The 19763-nt window shown below is 34.9% G+C and overlaps 2 protein-coding genes and 1 long non-coding RNA gene across 3 annotated transcripts; 2 read left to right on the forward strand and 1 right to left on the reverse strand.

Moving 5' to 3' along the window:
• Nucleotides 1-2258: 2258 nt before the first annotated feature.
• LOC145569952 (uncharacterized) lies at nt 2259-6343 on the reverse strand. The gene is made up of 4 exons (XR_014096357.1): nt 6139-6343; nt 5524-5569; nt 4500-4538; nt 2259-2896 (listed from the first exon to the last, which is right to left on the reverse strand). It is a non-coding gene; the product is annotated as an uncharacterized LOC145569952 (long non-coding RNA).
• A 1223-nt stretch (nt 6344-7566) lies between these two features.
• On the forward strand, nt 7567-11422 carry LOC145571485 (uncharacterized protein At2g27730, mitochondrial-like). The gene is made up of 4 exons (XM_081630519.1): nt 7567-7701; nt 9683-9813; nt 10409-10447; nt 10962-11422. Exons 2-4 carry the CDS (start codon nt 9712-9714, stop codon nt 11169-11171), a joined length of 351 nt encoding a protein of 116 aa, XP_081486645.1. The 5' UTR covers nt 7567-7701; nt 9683-9711; the 3' UTR covers nt 11172-11422.
• A 794-nt stretch (nt 11423-12216) lies between these two features.
• On the forward strand, nt 12217-18364 carry LOC145571486 (N-carbamoylputrescine amidase-like). Its single transcript, XM_081630520.1, has 9 exons — nt 12217-12530; nt 15539-15587; nt 15764-15855; nt 16079-16230; nt 16394-16440; nt 16962-16995; nt 17140-17306; nt 17830-17926; nt 18019-18364. Exons 1-9 carry the CDS (start codon nt 12448-12450, stop codon nt 18192-18194), a joined length of 897 nt encoding a protein of 298 aa, XP_081486646.1. The 5' UTR covers nt 12217-12447; the 3' UTR covers nt 18195-18364.
• Nucleotides 18365-19763: the final 1399 nt, after the last annotated feature.

Here is a 19763-nt window from a genome sequence, read left to right on the forward strand (position 1 = left end):
GCCGGCCATCCAGGGAGTCAACAAAACACCGGCCGTCGGAGGTGAGGGTCAGGCTCGGCTGGGGCGGCGGTGGTTGCATTTGTGGTGTTTTTTTTTTAAATAATTTTTTTTAAGTTAATTAATTAAATGAAAAGCTAAACGTCGTCCTCGAATATTTAACTAACGCCCGCAAAATAAACTAAAATTACAAGTTTACCCTTTTTTAATAAAAAAAATGACCCCCTCAATTTACCCCCCTCTTCATATTACCCACCACTACCACCTCTTCATACCAACCACCACTACCACCACCACCACCACCTCCTCCTCCTCTTTTAACCACCAACTCCTTACCTCCGGTTTCACGATCTACACAGCCGCGGTAATGACGAGTAAGGACAAAGGGAAGTCGGTCACCGACGGAGAAAATGTTTGTTTTTTTTATTTTCTGAATTCGAGGCAAACGCCTAGATTTTTCGCACGTCCTAGGTTCAAACACCTAGTTCGTGCGAACAACTGTGTGGTTGTATGAAAAATCTGGGCGTTTGAGGTGAAACGCCTAGTTTTTTAGAATATCCTAGGCTGAAACGCCTAGTTTTTTAGAATAGCCAGGATGCTTCGAAAAAACTAGGCGTTTCAGCCTAAGGTATTCGAAAATTCTAGGTGTTTCTTAGGTTTCGAATTTTTTTAAAAGAATTATCGCGATGTACCGATTCCGTACGGTTCGACGAGCCTTTGGCGAGCGTCTAAGGTTATGTTTCTGGTATTTCGTCGTTGTCCATAAGATCTAACGAATTTGATTTTGCAAAATTTAAAAAATTTGTTTGATTTTGAAACTCACGGTGGTTGAGGTGGTTGTTCGATGAGCGTTAGTGGCCGTTGACCACTAGAGAAAACGGTAAAAAGTTTTGTGTACAGTAGAAGTGTGAAATTGAGGTAAAATTAATTATTTTTATAGTCGTTATTATAAGGATAAATACGTAATTTTATTTTATTTTGCGGATGTTAATTAGATATTCGAGGACGGTATTTAATAATTAAATCAATAACTTAAATTAAAAATATAAATTAAACTTATTTTTGACCAATAATTTTTTTTTAAAAAAAATTACCTATTCATCAGGTTACTGGTCACCGGAGACCATTAAAAGCAAATCCATATTAAAGTTCGTCAAAAAGTTGGAATTATTTTGAGCGAATCGAGCAAAATTGGGATAATTCTATCAAATTTTCCTTTTAAAAATGTGTTATAAGATAATTTATTTTACAGTTTGGTTTGGATTATAAATACAAACTTTCAAATTGGATTTTTGCTTTTATGGTCGACATGGCAAGTTATTATTTACTTAACTAGTCGTTGGAGCACGCGCGTTGCGCGTGCCCCCCGACGGCAAGATAAGTACAATTCGTGTTTGTGTTCATTTTTTTGTGATATTCGCAGTTGTGTTCGGGTTTTGTAATAGCAAGGATACATGAATTTGTAGGTAGTAATAAGTAGTGAAAAAGTTGCTATGGACATATATCTATGAATAAACAATTATTAAAAGTGAGGTAATCTAGAACGCCATTATATATTTTAAAACACAATACAATTTCTTATTACTTAAATAATTTTCAAATAGCTCTGTATTAAAATGATTGTGATAATAATGAGTAGTAATAAAAAAAAATGCAATATTAAAGGTTAAGGTTATGTAAAATGGATTAAATGTAAAAGATATGAAAGAATTATATTGTTGTTAGTGAGACTTGTAAGATTAAAAAAATTTCGAGTGACTATGTGTATAATGTTGTTTTTCTATTGAAAACTGTAGCTAGCACTAAAGTTTATAATCGATCCCCCCGACCCTTTTATCTTTCTTGGCTCCTCTCTCTCTCTCTCTTCCGTATCTCCTCTCCTAGGATGCTCTCTCCTCTCTTAGCACTTAATTGCACTTATTGAATGACTCTCACTCTCTCTCTCTCTTCCATATCTCCTCTCTAAGCCTACCCTCTCTCTCTCTCTCTCTCTCTCTTCCAGCCGTTCTCTCCACTCTTAGAAAGGTCTCTCCTCTTTTAGGATACGCTCTCCTCTTTTAGCACAAATTTGCACTTATTGAGTGATCGTCTCTCTCTCTCTCTCTCTCTCTCTCTCTCTCTTCCGTGCCCCCCTCCCTGACGGCAAGATAAATAAAATTCGTGGTTAAGTTGTGTTTGGTTTTTATGATATTCGTGGCTATATTCGGATTTTGTAATAGCAAATAGTAATAAGGAGTAGTGATAAGGTTGCTATGGAGAAATATCTATGGAAAAACAATTTTAATAAAAGTTATCTAGAATTTGGTAATTAATTAAATATGTATCTCTAAAGTATTAAGTAGAGTATAACTACTCACTCGTTTTCTACAAAGTGTCTTATTAGTTTCGAATAGTATAGTAAATTGGAAATGAGTGGAAAAAGAGGATATTTTGAAAAGGGTGGTAAGAAGCAAGTGATAGAGGAACAAGTCCAACCTTTTCATTTCTTTGTTGCCCTATATTGTCATTCTCTCTTTTTCCTTTTCTTTTCCCCTTGCCTTGTCTTAATTAATCTTTTTCTATGGATTTGAAAGTTATTGGTCGACTTGCTCCTCTCTCACTCATTCCTTCTTTTATTGACCTAAACTCTTTCTCTCACTCTTGTTTCCTAATCTTTCTTGTCCTTGTTCCATCCTCTAAAAGGCTGTGAAAATTAATAGGTTGTATTTGCTCCCTCTCCCCTAGCCTTACTCTCCCCAACATGTGTAACGGAGGAATCAACTTCAGTGGAGCACTTTGCTCCTAACTGTTCAGCCATCTTCCACAGATGGTGGTTTGCAGCTTGATATTTTGTTGGAATAACTCTACTGAATACTATCTTACAATCTTTGAGGACCTCCTTCCGTATTTGTTTCAATACCTGCACCATCAATATAATATTAACTTAATTTGATGATGGTGAGATTCAGGTTAACAAAAAAATCATATCAAAGACGCCAGCAAAGAAGCTCAATTAAATCCTTCCGAAACAGTCTAGAACAACATTAAAAAAGCATCATCAATGTAAATGTTAAATTGTTATTCTTGATTGAGACATAATTACACTATTGAACTCTCAGACACCTAACAAGTACAAAACTACGACGGACAATCAATATATGGACATTTCATTCTTAGAGGCTTAAGAGGAAACTACAAAATAGACAAAATTTTGAAACCATTTTTAAGATAATAATGATGGTATTCTTCAAAATTGCAAGATCATACGAAATATAATTTAGACTAACAAAAATCAAATCATTGCAAAGATAAAGGGATGGTGAGAGTACTAAACAGGAAAATCAAATTCAAACAAGGTGAAGCCATGGTGCTGATGCACTATGGAACTGTAAAGAGATGTGTAAATTGAGTCCAAAGTTGCCCAAAAAAGGCATACAGTGGCAGAACACTGAACACTGGCAATAAGATTGTCTTATCAACACCTCAATGATAACCCAATCAAACTACAAGTAGTGAAAATCAAACTCACTTATCTTACCAACATCAACAGTTCAATCTCACCCCTCTACTACACAACTTCTCAGAAGATGACAGAAAAATTTCATTGCAAAAATCATAAGATCCATCTTACCCCATAAGACACTAAAATGTAGAAAAGGGAAAAAAAGGGAATAATGTGTCTCATACCTATGAAACTAAAAAAAAAATTCTGACAAATCATCTGCTAATATACCAATAAGTAGTGGGTGCAATCCATTCCCAAATGGATTGAAGTTACTTTAACTCCAATCTGACTATACACCTTACAGTAAAGATCCGACAGATTCAGAAACGATTCTCTACTATACATGATGCAGGGAAATAGGATACAAATGCTTCATTGCATGCAAATAGTCTTTGTATTTGATGAACAATACTAATAATCACGTACATCATCTCATTGAGTTGGCAAGGTAAAAAATCAAGCTAGCTAGTACGATACAGCAAGCAGTCAAGCATAATAGCAAGCTCAAGCAGATGAGTAAGTAATTTGGCTAGCATGCACAATCCATTTTTGGCTAGCATGCACTTGATTTATAAGTAATCTAACGCGTAGAGAGTATTAATTACTTACAACCAAATAACCAATATCTGCTAGGATATACTCAAAATTAAAGACAAGACAATTCATGTCTCCCTCTTCAATTGAACCAAAAAATAAATAAACCTTGTAAAGCAACAAGTGTAAGCATCATTGTTAAAACAATCTACATTGACCCTAAAACCAAAAAGCATAAAGTACAAATTAAAGTCTGTACATAATTACAAGTTTACAACAGCTTAGCAAAATAGGATCTTTGCCATGCTACCACCACATGCACATGCAAAAGCAAGGGAGAGAAGCACAACACAAGTAAAATTAGAAACACGAAAAGAATTATAGTTTACGCATAAAAGCTTCCTTCAATAGCCAATTACCATAATATATAACCCCTGAACAAAATCAAAGCACAAGAGGCACATAACACGAAATAGGATTTCACCTGTCTCACATCCCTTGCAGCAAAGTCATCTCCATGTTCCTACAAGAAAATTACAAGATATTAAGCCATTAAGCACATTCAAGTAGATAAAACAAGCAACTATAATCAGTAAAACAAAAAATCTTACAGGATTAAAATAAATTAATAATCCTATCCCCTGGTAACAATCAAACAGTTTAAGCAATCAAGAAACAAAAATAACTCACAAACACAACAAATTGATGTAAAATGCAATCTCCTAACCCCTGGTAAGCTGCATTCTTTCTTTGATGCCAAAGTTTACCCACCTCCAGCACCTTAGCAATCTCACCCCCAGAAGTGGCAGGCCTCTCAAATTGCACCTGAATTTCCCTCACAACCTCGAAAACATTCTTAAAACACGGTCTTCCATCGCCTTAACCTTGCTGTTCTGACTTCCCCTCCTCGCCAACCACCTTCTTTTCCACCATATGAACCTCATACTCCACAGGGGTACTCTCAGGCGACGACGCGTTCGGCCTTGCTCTATACAAACCACCTAATACCGCAAACTACGCAGAACAAGAGGTAATAAAATAAATAGAAAATTTTTACCCATATTCAGACACAGGCCACTATTTAACAATACTATTGACTATAAGCGAGAAATCTAATTAAACTCAAGCATCATTAATTCAATCCTATTACAATTATAAATTAGGCATAATCACACTAAACTCAGATCTTTCACATTAATGCTTTTTGTTTCCAGGATGGTAACGATGAGGGTTCTCGACTTTTCCAATAGTTGGAGCTCATAACTCTCACCAATTTATTTACCAATCTACTAAAAACACTTTAGATTTGACCAAAAAAATAGCCTAATATCAACTGAGCTTGTTTCTCAATCAATCAAATTAAAATTCCATCAATTCCACAAAACACAAACAAACATCAACAACAACACACAAATCACAGCACACAGATCATAAATAAATCATTACATTCTAGAAATTAAATATTTAAATAACAAATCGACCATACAATAATATATGAGTTTCTTCACCTCAAACTCGAATCCACCAAACCTTGCTCTGTCTTACTCCTTCCGCCTATTTTAGAAAGAAAACAGAGAAACTGGAGGATGAGAAAAGAAAGGAAAAAAAAAAAAGAGGAGAAATAAACCAAAAAAAAAAACAAAAAAACAGTCAACGTTCATATTAAAGGTTAGATAAAAATTGAACCAATTTGAACAAGGAAGATAAAGGAGAGATAGAATTGTACCTGGAGATCAACAATTCTGTTACAAATCAGACAATAATGCTACTAACAATATAAAAAATTAACCTAAAAAAAGATAAATCACTCAAATTCAACCCAAAAAAACCACCACACAATCGAAGAAGGCACTAAAATTCAACCCAAAAAACGAAAATAAATAGAACAAATAATCCTTTAAAAATCGAAAATCAATCAAACAAATAAACGCAAAAAATCGAAAACAAATCGATCAAATAAACCCCATTAAAAACGAAACGATTTCGCACAAATACACCCACAAAGATTCAACCCGAAAAATTCGAAAACAACAGGAACATATATGCAAAAAAATCCACGACAAATCGAACAAGCAAAGCCCAAAAATTTGAAACTAAATCGAGAAAGAGAAACGAGATCGAACCTGATAAATGTAACGATCGGAAAATCGTCTTCCACAACCTCAGAGTCGAAAAATCGAAACGCTGAGAACAATCGAAGCACCATCGTTGGTCTTGAGTTGCTAAAGTTTCTCTCTCTAAGTTTCTCTCTCCTTGTTTCCCCTTTTTCCTTCTGAGATAAAAATACAGAGGGGGATTAAGGAACTACTGAGGAAGTCGGTGAGGGAGTGAAGGCCAAGTAAACAGCAGGCAACAAACAGTAGGAATAAGGGGCAGAATGGGCAATTTATTAATGTTGGGGGCAAGGCTGTAATAGCACCACAAAGTACTATTCACCAGCTACAGTAATTCTTTTGCATGTTTTATAATGGATTAATGGTTATAGATATGGGTGACATGCCATTGTTGAGCATTGTTCTTTTATTAGGGACGGGTACAAAATTTTTTATCCTTAGGTTTCCTCTATTGGGTTTTGATATCATTTTTACCACTATATTAATAATATAATTTGGTAACATAAACTTATATATGATTGGATCATACACATTACAATTCACTCAGGACATAGATAATAAGATATGTAGAATTATATTGTTAACACAAACTTGCACTAGGCTAATACTTCTTCCAATGAGCATTTCTCATCTTGATAGTCATAAGGGGTAAAAATAGTCATTGCATTAATAAATGAGGCTACTTTTTTTTAATTAAATCTGACAATTAAAATTAATTATAACTACCTCCTCCATCCTTTAACCTTACAAACCTTCATTTTTGTTTTCCATCGATCTAAAAAGGTAGGTGAGTTTTCCCTCCTCCATTATTAGAAGAACAACAGAATTGTGTGTGAATCTTGCTTTAAAGGACCAAATAACTTTAATGGAGAAATTAGGGGAGTCCTAATAAGGTTTCCCTTATTTGATGGAGTCTTGCTATAAGTAACAAAATGACGTCAAAAAGGGTTTTTTTTTTTGCTCAGCTGCACAAGTACATTAATTAGTTTTTTTTTTTTTTAAATTATAAATTGTAAAAACTTAAATATCAAGGCAAAATATTTATCTAGATAAACACAATTGGTTTATAAAAGTGAGAAACTTGTATTTTCTCTATTCCGACACAATCTTGATATGCATGATTGTTACGTTAAAAGTGTGTGTGTTATAACACATTTAAGTCACAACTCGTGTAGTATTTTTAGCTAAAAAAACACAATAAATCACAAAAATCACGAGAGCCCCAATTGGTACATGACTACATGCATTAGGTTAACCCTTTAAACACGCGGGCACGACAAGAGGCCACCATGGAACCATGCTAAATTGCTAATGGAAAGGGGAAATAGCACACTCTAGATAAGAATTTTGAACTAGACAATTCTTGTGGAATTAATCCATTTCTTGCATCCAACGACACAACTACACAAGCCCCTTTTCCCTTTTATTTTTTCTTTTATTCCTTTTTTAAAATTTTTGCTGTCCACACCACAACACACCGCTGACCTGACTTATATAAACCTCAACATTGCCATTTCGCTCTTCATCTACCTTCCCCTCTTTCTCTCTCAACAAAATCAGCGCAAATACCAGGTAATTTCCTTTTTTTTTCTTGCATTTTCAAGCTCACTCCATTTCTCATCGATTTTATAGAGCATTTTGTTAGTCATGTAACTCATCTATGTTTGCGATTTTAGTTCGATTAGTCTCCAACACCTGATTTTGTGATTAGTATTAATCTTAGCTCATATTGCGATTCAAAGCTCTATTAATCGCCTGTTAATCTGTAATATCGTCTTTTTGTTTGATTTTTTTTTTTTGATGATTTTATTATTCCAGTTTAAATGATTAATCTATTGTTGTTTCATTTTATTTATTTTAGTTTCGTTGAAATTTCATGGATTTCTGCTTCGTAATGTTAGGGTTTTCTCAGTAGAATAGATGATCGTTACTTGCTTCATTTTTCAATCCGTTTGCCTTTCATTTTGGTTATTTTCTGTTGAGATTATAGAACACATTGATTTTTTTGGTTGAAAATTACTTGAACAAGCTACTGTTTATTTTGTCAAAAAAAAAAAAAAAGTACTATTTATTTGGATTATGCGATATGTTATGGTTGGGTTTGCTGACATTTTTATCCTTTTTTAACCTTAATCTGAAATCGGGTTTATATACATTGTATGAATTTCTTAAAGAGAGGGTTTTATTTGATACTTGTATAGTTGTATGTTGTGTTGGGTGGTTTATGCTTGTACACATTTTATTGATGTGTTGAATTCTTTGTTGCAATATCATGGGGTGACAATAGGCTGCCTACTTTCTTCTGTAGGATTAATGTTGGGGAAGATAGTTTGTCTATTTGTAAATTCTTTTTCCTGTTTATTTATGATAAATTGCAATAGTAGTGTGACTTGTTATTGTCCCCGGACTTGGTTACTCGTGTCAGACATGGCCAAAGTTATGTGATTATGGTCCGAAAAGAAGTGTCAAAATGTATTCTCATGTTGGAGTGTCTGAGAATCCATAATGGGTACTTGGGTGAAATGAAGAGTCTAAATAATGTGGTTTGTGTGTCACCTTGACTGATATTTAGTGTTAATTTTATACAGAAGCAGGTCATGGAGATATGCTTTATGAATGACGTGTGTGTATTTCTTGTTTTTGGCCTTTTTGAGTCATTAGAGTTTGGTTGTACCACTTGTACATGCTACATGGACCATTGAGGAATCATCCCCTATTATGCTTGTGATTTCTCTCGTCCACTTGTCACCCTGCCCCCTTTCCCCCCAATTAATTGTAAATGGTTTGTCTAGTCATCTAGTGTATTAATTGCTGTTTAAAACTTGTTAAGTTTAAATGCACAACTCTTATATAGAAAGTGCTGTAATAGTGTTAAACAAGCACTTCAGGTTTTGTTATATACGAAGAGTCTAGGATCAATTAGGTAGAGTAATTGCAGTATTCCCTTGTGGTATAAAATGAAGTCTACAGTGGTTCTTTCTGTATTATGGCTACTGTTTGTGTGTTATGCGGTGCTTGTGCATACTTTTAAAGTTTGCCTGATGGCTTTGATGCCCAATTGCTTGAAATATTCAGTTACATGTTAACAGAACATGCAGTCTTTAAGATTTAACTAGTTGTTTACGCGCGCGCGCGCGCACACACACAGACACATATCAACATATGCAAGATTTAACTCATCTTGCAGCACCTGTGCACAGTTTCTTGAGGTATAACATGAAGTCTTCTATGGCGCTTAGTATTCTGATCTCTGTTGCATTATCTTGTTTAAATTTGTTGTACGACCACTATGTTATGTGTTATTTGTAGAAATTTAGATGTCCGTTTGATGGATTTGAGCCTTTGACGCTTGATTGCTTTATATTAAATGCACCCTGGCAGAGCTTGCAATCTGAAAGATTTAAGTAGATTTTTACCAAATGCACACACTCATGCAGGATTTAACTCATTTTGTTGCACCATCGACAAGTTTCTCGAGTTATGATATTAAGTTGATGTGATACAAATTGTATCATACAATTCTCTAATTTGAGCTGACGTTGTCTGTATGCAGGTTTATACTTGAATATACTTGTGATCGACATGGCAGGAAGAGTTGTTGCAAGATATGTATCTAGGAGGTTTTCAAGTGGCGGCAAGGTGCTAGGCGAGGAGGAAAAGGCAGCAGAGAACGTCTACATCAAGGTGATGCATTTACTTATAAGTATATTTTTATACTGTTAAGTTGATGTTTTTGTTGATTATTTCTAAGAAAATTGAAAATTAGGAGAGAGAACCTATTATCATCTACTAGTGGTTTTGTAAATACTCCGTGTATCTTCATCTGATGTGTAGATTGAATGTGTTATGACATGCATTTTTTTTCCCCCTTGCATAAACATAGCCTGCCAGTCTCATATTTTTGAGATTCTTGCGTGATGTCTCTCTGTATAAACAAATTTGATTTGTATATTCTTTTAGATTGATCAGAGTTTATTTCTTCATAAACTAAAAGTTTTGAAACTTCAATCCAAAAAAAAAATACCCGTAAAGTTTTGAAACTTCATTCCACCATTTTTTGTGGAAAGTTGAAGTCATATATTGATATATGTTAGTTTGTTCTCAAAACTCAAGTGAGATGGTTGTTTAATACATGGAGTAATTTAATAATTTATGAACTCTAGAATGAATGTGGTTGTTTATTTGAGGTTAGAGCTCTAGAATGAATGTGGTTGTTAAATTTATGAATTTATTTTAGCTGATAAGCTAGATGCTAATACCAATATATCTTTCTCTGCAGAAAATGGAAAAGGAAAAGCTGGAAAAGGCTGCTCGTCAGGTTTTTAGATTGCACCCTTTTATCTGTTTATTATTAATTTCATTTCTAATGTGGTATTATAAATGGCCAGTCTAAGTAATTGGGATTGAGACGAAACGTTTGGTGAAAGTGTCTCTTTTTTATGTGATAACATGCTTTTACTCCTGGTTCCTCCTCTCTGTGTATGATTCCCCCATTATAATTCTTAAATGGAACTAAAATAAACGGGGTTATGTTGGGCCTATAGTATTTCTTTTAATTTGAGCAATCTGTATGGAATTTATTTTATTTCTTGCTACTGTTATGTTATCTGCCATCCTGATATCTGTTACATTGATGACTTTTGCAATATATACACCCCCTGCCCCCTTATATTTACATTATGAAGTCCTGATTTGAATTCCTCTAGGCCTAGTCCAACAACTAGGCATAACTATTCCCCTAACTACATTAGAGCTAAAATTAATCTTGTGAGCGATTTTATTATAGTTGTCCTTTTTGAATTGAGAGCTATCTCACATCTTAATGTGTCCAGGGTCCTAAACAAGCAGAGGGAGAAGCGACTAACTCAGGGGCTCCAGCAGCTGAATCTGTTAAGCCAAGTGGCTCAGAACCTTCAGCTCCCAAGATTTCAACTGACAAGCACCGAAACTATGCTGTCTTGGCTGGACTTGTCACTGCTTTGGGTGCCGCTGGGTGGTATTATAAGTCTGGTTCGAAGAAGACTGAAGAAGTCCAAGACTGAGAAGCTTCCTGAATGATCTGGTTCCTTGATCTGGGGTAGTGCTTGGACAAGTCTGATAAATAATCAATGAGAGTTTATCTTTAAACATTGGAGTTTTTGTTAGGCATTTTCTAATCCCCATGTTTACTTGCACATGCACTGAAAAAGTAGTTGGTGATATACATTACACTGTTAAATGGAAATAGGTGGATTCATGAACATCATCTGTTCTTTTGTTTATATGACAGGGTAACATGGTTTTCCTATGCCAATTCCCATTTGGTTGTGCTTCCTCTTTGCTCATTGTATTCAGTGAATGCTACTCCGATGTGTGAACAAGCTAACTGGGAATTTCTGTATCTACATACATTTCATCCTGCAGGTTGAAGAATGAATGAATGAACTGCAAAACCTTTTTTCTTATGGTCTCTGAGTTATTAGATAGTTTTCAGTGCCAAAGTGTTTGTTAAGGATCCTTTTTTGGCCTTGTCAAAAGAAGTTGGCATTGTTGTCTTTTTGGTTTCATCAGAAACTGCGTTTGACTGATTTAATGCTCCTGTAGTCTGTGTCCTTCACAGTTTCATTTGGTGCTGTATCTGTAATTCTTGTTTGTGTCTTGCTATCGCCCACTGGGTCTATCCTTCACCCAAGTGGGTTCCCCTCCATCAGCTTGCTCGTATGATATTTGTATGAAAGAAGATTAATAGCTTACTCTCAAGATAGGATACTGCCATACTAGTGAAACCCGCATTTACCACATACAAATATTAAGCTGTTGGTCAATAATTCAATTATTCCTTGGAGTATGCATTAGTTTAGTGCATAACCCTGAACTTCCTATCATTGAATTCAAATTGCCAATTGATATCAAGAGTGAATATTGCAACTTGTAGTTGAAATTGTGATAATCTAGTTTTAACCTTAAATCTTGAGGTTGAGGTTGAGGTTGAATCCTCACTAAAGACACTTTGAGGGGGTCCCTTACCCTTGTCATTCACTTTCAAAATATCTAACCTGCATATATCGGACCGAAAAAATTTAGAAAAAAAAAAGTGAAATGAGAAAAGGCAAAAAGCTGAATTGACGGTATCGATTCCTTAATGAGGCTTTACCGCACCGTCGTCCAATAGTCGGCAGCTTGACCTCATCACGTGGCTTATCCTCACCGGGTGTGGGCCCCCTTTCTCCGGAAAACCGACCTACATTTGTTTATCCTGCACCTGCCCTCACCTGATTTAAATTCCTTCGACTCTCCGGTGTAACTGAGGAGAGAGAAAACTCACTCGAAAGGGCAAAAATGGAAGGAAGAAAAGTGAGTGTTGCTGCTCTCCAGTTCGCTTGCTCCGATGACATCTCTTCTAATCTTTTCACCGCTGAAAGGTTTTTTTTTTTTTTTTCTTTTCATTTTTAATTATTCATTTTAGGTTTTTTTTTTTTTTTTTTTTTGTGACATTGTTAATTTTTCATGTTACTGTTAATTTAATTGTCAAGTCTGGTTAAATTCAGGCAAAGTTCGGATATAGTGCAATTCATGTCAATTACTTGAGCACCATTTGGTTTTATTTAGCAACATTTATTTTTGATCAGTATTGCAAATTATATGTAAGCAACTATTAATGTGGTTCGTGTTGATTTTGTGGTTGATTTTATGTGTTAAAATTGATTGGAATTAAACATTATGATATCAGGATGATCGATTATGGTAGTTTTATGGCTGACTAACAATTTAAGTAGGAAATTATTGTCATTGAGGACGAAGAGAGCTTTAGCTTTCATGTAGGTGATTGCTTGCTGATGGATTTGCTATGAGTATCGTAATTGCTTGCTGATGGATTCGCAATGAGTATCGTAATTGCTTGCCGATTGATTTGCCATGAGTATTGTAATGGAATTAAAACTCAAGCAATTGTTTTTCTTCATCAAGCTCCATTACCACCTAGTATCACCTTTGTAAGCAATAATGGATGGTAATGAAAATTATGTGATATATGGACAAAACCGATGAACACAACAATTAAAAAAGTTAGGGTTTTTCTATACGGTGCCCTTATGTTTTTATGGTTTCTACATAATGCCCTTGTATATTTAATTTTCTCTATGGTACCCTTGTATATTGGGTTTTCCTTGGCTAAAAGTTAATTAACTTACACTTGACCGTGGTTAGTAAAAGAAAAGAAACCAAAAAAAATAAAATGAAAATTTCTCAATTCTAATCAAACCACTCACCTTCCCCTTCATTCACCCCTGTTCTATTCATAATTCACAAACTTTGCAACTTAAAATTCTCAATTCAATGAAACTGGAAGTCTGTGCTCATATTATTCTAAAAGCTACGATTACTTGATTATTTACTTGTTCTATCTAAAAAGAAAAGGCTTTCTTGTTGAAATCGGTTGGCCTGGTTAGATTCATGGTAGGAGCAATTTGCTACAAGTCAGCCTTTTATGGCTTGCTTGATGATAAAATTACCAGTTTGGGCAATTTCAGCTCAAGCAAACACCCTCTAGCTTCTGGTGATACGATTAACAATTAGCAAACTCTCTGAGTACAATGGCCTGTTATACTGCGTTGTTGATTTTATATTGTGATTATCATTGCATACCGACTTTTAAGGCATTTTCTAATGTAATCTCTCCTTTAAATTACTCACCATTATTAATCAATAAGCCCAAGAAAAAAAATTAAATATAAACAATGAAACCAGAAAAAATTGCAAATAAAGTAATACCAAAATAGGCGTGGCTGTTCAGTGGAAAGAAGGTAAGATAGGAAAATTGAAATCAGGTTTAATGGATTTGGGAGAAAAAAAACTTAAATTAAAAATTGTTAACCATAGTTAAATGTAAATTAACATTTAATTAAGGAATGGGTACTGCTGATAACCTTAATAAAACTCATGGGCACCATAGAGAAAGTTAAATTTACAAGGGCACTATGTAGAAACCCAAAAAACACAAGGGCGCCATGTAAAATAACCCAAAAAGTTATTATCACTCACCAAACAAGCTGTTGTACACCATTTAATCATGTATGAAGAACTTGCTTGTATTGTATTAGTTTTCAAGATAAAAGCAGCGTTACATTGATATTTGAAGTGACAGAATATGGAACTAGTCAGTTAAGTGAACATGTAATATTAATTGGTAATACATCTCTATGCTGTCCCTTGGTTTCCTCCATAATCCTGAATGTTAACTGCCAGAAATAAGCTGCAAGTACTTTAGATTAACATCCAGATTTGAGGTTGTGTTCTTTTTCACTTGAAGAACCCCTAAACATTATTTAATTGAACCAAACATATATAAACTTATTGGCCTTGAGTTGGACTAATCTAAACTTATTAGCTGCCAACTAAACGTAGTTGAACACTTTAATTTAGGACCCCTTAACTTGAACATATTAGCTCGCGATCGAAACTTTTATGAACTTAATAGTGTTGAACTGAATTAATTTTCCCTAAATTGAATCAATCTAAACTAACAATCAGTGGGCATATGTAGTATACTAGTTTGCTCAATGCTTCCATTCCCACACCATGATGATTGATTGATTTTTGCTAAGGGATGCAATGCAACTATACAATTTTTCAATTTCCTTTTGATCTCCTATACCTATGAGTAGATGAGCGACTAGGATGGTCCTACAAGTGAACACTGCAAATACAAGGGTCTTTTTGGGTTGGTGACTTTTGAATTGTATAGTAATACCTTGCAGTTATCAACTAGAGTGCTCTTCTGCTTAGTATAAGAAATATGAGTATGAAAATTGACGATTGCATGTCTCTATTGGGTATGGTGTTCATCTGTAAGAAATAAGTCAACTATCTGAAGGTTTTAAGGTTGTATAGTGACACCTTAAGTCCTAAATTATAAACACTGAAGATATAAGGAATCTGAGATTCTTAACACTGACAATTTCATATTTCTGACATACTTGGTATTTCTCTTATGGGTAGTATGAAAATTATTTGGATGCAGCAGATGTTTAAGATTGATAGCAATACCCAGTATTTTTCTTTTCTTTTCTGTTTTTAAGTAGTAAAAAATTAGAGTGCTCTTCAGTCATTGCTTACTTCACAAATCAGATACTGATAAGTTTGCTCATTTTCCCTCTCGCTTTATCCTTACTGCATGGTGAATTGAAAATTTGGTAAAGGCCTATTCTTTTGGGTTCCATCTTCCATTCGCCTATTGTTCTCTTGAACTGTTCAACTGTGATGCATAACTTGGAGCTCTCTTCTGTTGATTAATCTCCCTCCCCACTTCTGAGCCTTTCAACTGTAATAAAGATATGAACAAGAGTGCCATCATTTTGACTAGTATTGTAATCTTGGTTATGGATTTGGATTGCTGTGTTTGATTCTGCATATTGTTTCACCTGTTGTGCAGGCTTGTGAGAGCTGCTCATAAGAAGGGTGCAAACATTATCCTCATCCAGGTGTGTAACTTTGAGCATATGATGATTTTTGCTTAAGTTGTAGGAGTCTTGCTATATATAGATGTAGATACTCACTCTATCTACCACTGTCAAGTGTTCTGCCCCCTCTCCCCATCTCAGGTTTTTCCTTTTGAATTACACCTTGTGATATGCTTAGTTTTGATGAAATATTTCAGGAACTCTTTGAAGGGTATTACTTTTGTCAAGCCCAAAAGGAAGAATTCTTCCAGAGAGCCAAACCATATAAGGGCCATCCAACAATTGTTAGGTAAAATCATTGCCTAAAGGACTGATTTTGTATGAAGTCACCTTGTACATAAATGAGGAGATTTTTTTTATTTGGATAGGCTTTAGTTGTCATGCTACTGGAGCTTTTAGGGGAAGTCTATTGTGATTTTCTCTTCATGGTGCAAATTAAATTCCCTTGGGAGGGGTGGTACCTTTTACTTATATTGTAGATATTAAAAGGTGCTTCTTATGGTTACTGACAGGTTGCAGAAACTAGCTAAAGAGCTGGGGGTAGTGATACCAGTTAGTTTCTTTGAAGAGGCAAATAATGCTCATTACAATTCAGTGGCAATCATTGATGCTGATGGAACTGATCTAGGACTTTATCGCAAGTCTCATATACCAGATGGGCCAGGTATGTAGGATGTGCAAGGCTTTTTTCTCCTTCCTTCTTTCTTGCCTCCTTCTCTATTTGCCTCTTTCGGTTAGGGTGTTGGAAAGTTTTCATGATATATTGTTTTCTCTATACTGCTTGATCTTTTTATACTATCAATTATCACATTTTTCTCATGGTTTAGGTTATGAGGAGAAATTCTATTTCAACCCTGGTGATACTGGCTTCAAGGTGTGCACCTGTTCCCATGTTATGTTTTTATGCCTTGTTTCTACATGTTCGAATTTTGAAATATCTAAATCCCAGGCTACTTCTAGATGGAGTTATGTCTGAATCTTAGCTATAATCTAACTTCGTCTTTTGGCTTAGCTCTTGAACCTGAAATTTGTTAGTTTGATATGCCACCTGCTATTATTGGATAATTGTATTTTTATGTTGTTATTGCCTTTTGAATGTAAGGGAGGTATATGTTACTCAGTCACATTGGGTAACGATCAGAATTTAAAATGATGAAATTGTTTAGAAAGAAGATCAGAATTTCTCAAATTGTAAACATAGTTGTTAACTTGCTATGCTTAGAATTCTGTATTCATGGGCTATAAACGCCTAGATGTCTAGATCACCTTTTACTCTGTACTAATTACTGAAATACTGAGGATACATAATTGTTAGAAATATATTTTGCATCTGATTTTGCTTGTATTTATAATGCAATGACCCTCATAAATTTCTTTTGTAAATTTTGGCTACAGGCATTCCAAACTAAATTTGCCAAAATTGGAGTTGGTAAGTCACAATTTTCAGCACTTGCTGTATATATCTCAAGCTTAGATGTGGATATGTGTAAACTGTCTTTAATGGTCACTATGAAAATTCAGGGTAGGTGAAACTTTTGCAACCTTTCCTATATTGACTGTTTTGGTTTTGTAGGAATCTGTTGGGATCAGTGGTTTCCTGAGGCAGCCCGTGCAATGGTACTTCAAGGTGCAGAGATATTGTTCTACCCCACAGCAATTGGTTCTGAACCCCAAGATGATGGACTTGATTCTCGTGATCACTGGAAGCGAGTGATGCAGGGACATGCAGGGGCTAATTTGGTACGTCAACTTGTGCAATTTTCAATTTCAGTTAACTCTGATTTCCTAAGTTATTATAACCCTTGCAGTGTGATTTTACTCTATATTTCCAGTCTCAACATGCTATTGATGATTTTGCTTTAGTAATGATGGTCATGTTTTGGTTTCTGTATATACTTTTGTCATTGCTGATTTGCTGTTCATGCAGAGTTTGTAAAAAATAGTAAGTGGTTTTTGGATTTGGAGAACTCTGTGAAAGACTATTTTGAGGTTGATGTCTCTCAAAAATTAATTAGAGAAGTATGGATGCCAACTAGCTTTGTCAATAAGAATAGTAGATGTCTGCTAGCTTAATTAATAAAAATCTTGGGGATGGTAATTTCATATCTTTTAATTATATGCTGTTTACATCAGTATCATTTGTGGCTCCCTACACACACACAAAATTGGTAAGTTACATATTTTATTACTTCATTTACCGCTCCCTACACACATACACTGATACACACAGACAATTGGTAACTTACATATTTTATGACTTCAGGTACCATTAGTAGCTTCTAATCGCATTGGAAAGGAAACAATTGAGACTGAGCATGGTAAAAGCGAGATCACCTTTTATGGGAACTCCTTCATAGCTGGTATTCAATCCTTCATAGCGAGATCATATGTTTATGTATATATATATTTTTTTTCATGACTTTAACTTTGAAATTGAAATCTTCATTAATAGGTCCCACTGGAGAGATTGTTGCTACTGCTGATGACAAAGAGGAAGCAGTCCTTGTTGCCCAGTTTGATTTGGAGAAATTAAAGTACAAAAGATGTAGCTGGGGAGTATTTCGTGATCGTCGTCCAGAGTTGTACAAGGTGCTCCTTACATTGGATGGTGGCAATACTTATTCATGAATTTTCTTATTTAAAAACAAGTTCTTTTTTCCTTAGCCCATTCAAAATAGGCGGGTAGTATTTACAGTTTCTAAAACGTTCCATAAGTGACATCATGTGATAATCATAGAGATGATACTTTAACTCTTTTAGGGGTTTCCTGAATTAATAAAATTATCATTCTTGAGTAATTTTCACATCTTGCTAATGCATAATATAAAAATTTGTTATAAATAACTGATTTGCCATCCCATCCATTCCATGTCAGTGTTTGCTATTATTTCTAACTGGCCCAATTATATTGGAGTGAGTCCCAATGGCTGTCTAGATTTGCTCAATTCTGCTGTGACTGACTGAATTTGGGTATCTGACTGATTCATATGCACAATTTCCCCGAGACGATTTGATACTGCTACTATATTGTTTGTTTATTTTAACTCCATTTCGTTGACATTATTACTCAGCATGTCAAGCTCTGACTCAATCGCTTAGAAATGCGGAAAATTAGTGATGATTGCACCTTTGTTGTTCTATTTGTCAACATGTTAGCGTAATCCGAAAGTGTTTCTCTTGTCTGTCAAGCTCCCACCATAATAATAAGGCAGTTGTATAATACTTTGTTTTTTTTTTTAATCACAACATAAACAAGATATGAAACATATGGATTTGCATAAGGATGAGGCTTTTGATCGTAAGAGGTGGGGGAGGAAGATTTTTGTCGATAACTACACGGAATAATCACTTTTGGTTTATGTAGCCGACTCCACTTATGAGATTAAAGCTTTGATTGATTAATTGATTGATTGAACAAGATGTCTGGTTTGTTAGGAAAGGAGAGAGAGAGAGAAAGATAAAAGGGGGTCCATGTGATGAGGAATGAAAGAGAATCATTAATAAACTAAAGTAATATTGCAATTAAAAAAGAATGAAGGAAATAAAAAGAGTTGTTCTGAGTCTTAATTAAATGTATGTATTGGCATATTGCTAGTATAGTTCCCGTACGTATGTTAGTGTGGCTCGTAAAATTTTCTATGTTTTCCTTATTATTTTCTTTGTTCTTCCTTCTGTTAACATTTCTCTAATGCCTCTTCTTTGAGTGGTTTGGTTGCAGTCCTAATTTTGCTATAATTGAGAGCCTGTGTACATTTCCCCATGAGTCTAAAAGAAAGAAGGTTTATATAGTTCTACTCATCAAACTATTTGCTCATGACATTCGGAAAAATAATTTACATTCCAACCCCTCATAATTAAGGTTATAGCATAAGTTCATTAAAAGACCTTTTACATCTGTTGCATCATGCGATTAAGTAGGGACTTCTACAGATGCCTAATAATAAACCATTACTATGTGAAAAAGGCGATAGCTTTTTTCCGAACATTTTAATGTTACATACGTGACATCTATTTCCCGATGGAGAGAGTAAATTTCTGTGGTTTATGTCGGTCTATGTAATGAGTAATCATCCTGTAGGATATAGAAAAGAGAGTATCTATGCCACACTCAGCTCTCTGCCTCACTATTAATTTTCCATCATCCTGGACCCTATACGAAAGCTGTTTGGGTAAAGATTCTCGCTCGCTCTCCCTCTC

The sequence above is a fragment of the Chenopodium album genome, chromosome 12 (assembly GCF_948465745.1).
Source record: "Chenopodium album chromosome 12, dcCheAlbu1.1, whole genome shotgun sequence".
Classification (NCBI taxonomy): Eukaryota; Viridiplantae; Streptophyta; class Magnoliopsida; order Caryophyllales; family Amaranthaceae; genus Chenopodium; species Chenopodium album.

Coding starts and splice junctions, on each gene's coding strand:
- LOC145571486 (XM_081630520.1), top strand. CDS start 12,448: ATGGAAGGAAGAAAAGTGAGTGTTGCTGCTCTCCAGTTCGCTTGCTCC. Junction 15,856..16,078: donor GGCCATCCAACAATTGTTAG/GTAAAATCATTG, acceptor GGTTACTGACAG/GTTGCAGAAACTAGCTAAAG. Junction 16,996..17,139: donor ATTTGCCAAAATTGGAGTTG/GTAAGTCACAAT, acceptor TTGGTTTTGTAG/GAATCTGTTGGGATCAGTGG.
- LOC145571485 (XM_081630519.1), top strand. CDS start 9,712: ATGGCAGGAAGAGTTGTTGCAAGATATGTATCTAGGAGGTTTTCAAGT. Junction 9,814..10,408: donor CAGAGAACGTCTACATCAAG/GTGATGCATTTA, acceptor CTTTCTCTGCAG/AAAATGGAAAAGGAAAAGCT. Junction 10,448..10,961: donor TGGAAAAGGCTGCTCGTCAG/GTTTTTAGATTG, acceptor TAATGTGTCCAG/GGTCCTAAACAAGCAGAGGG.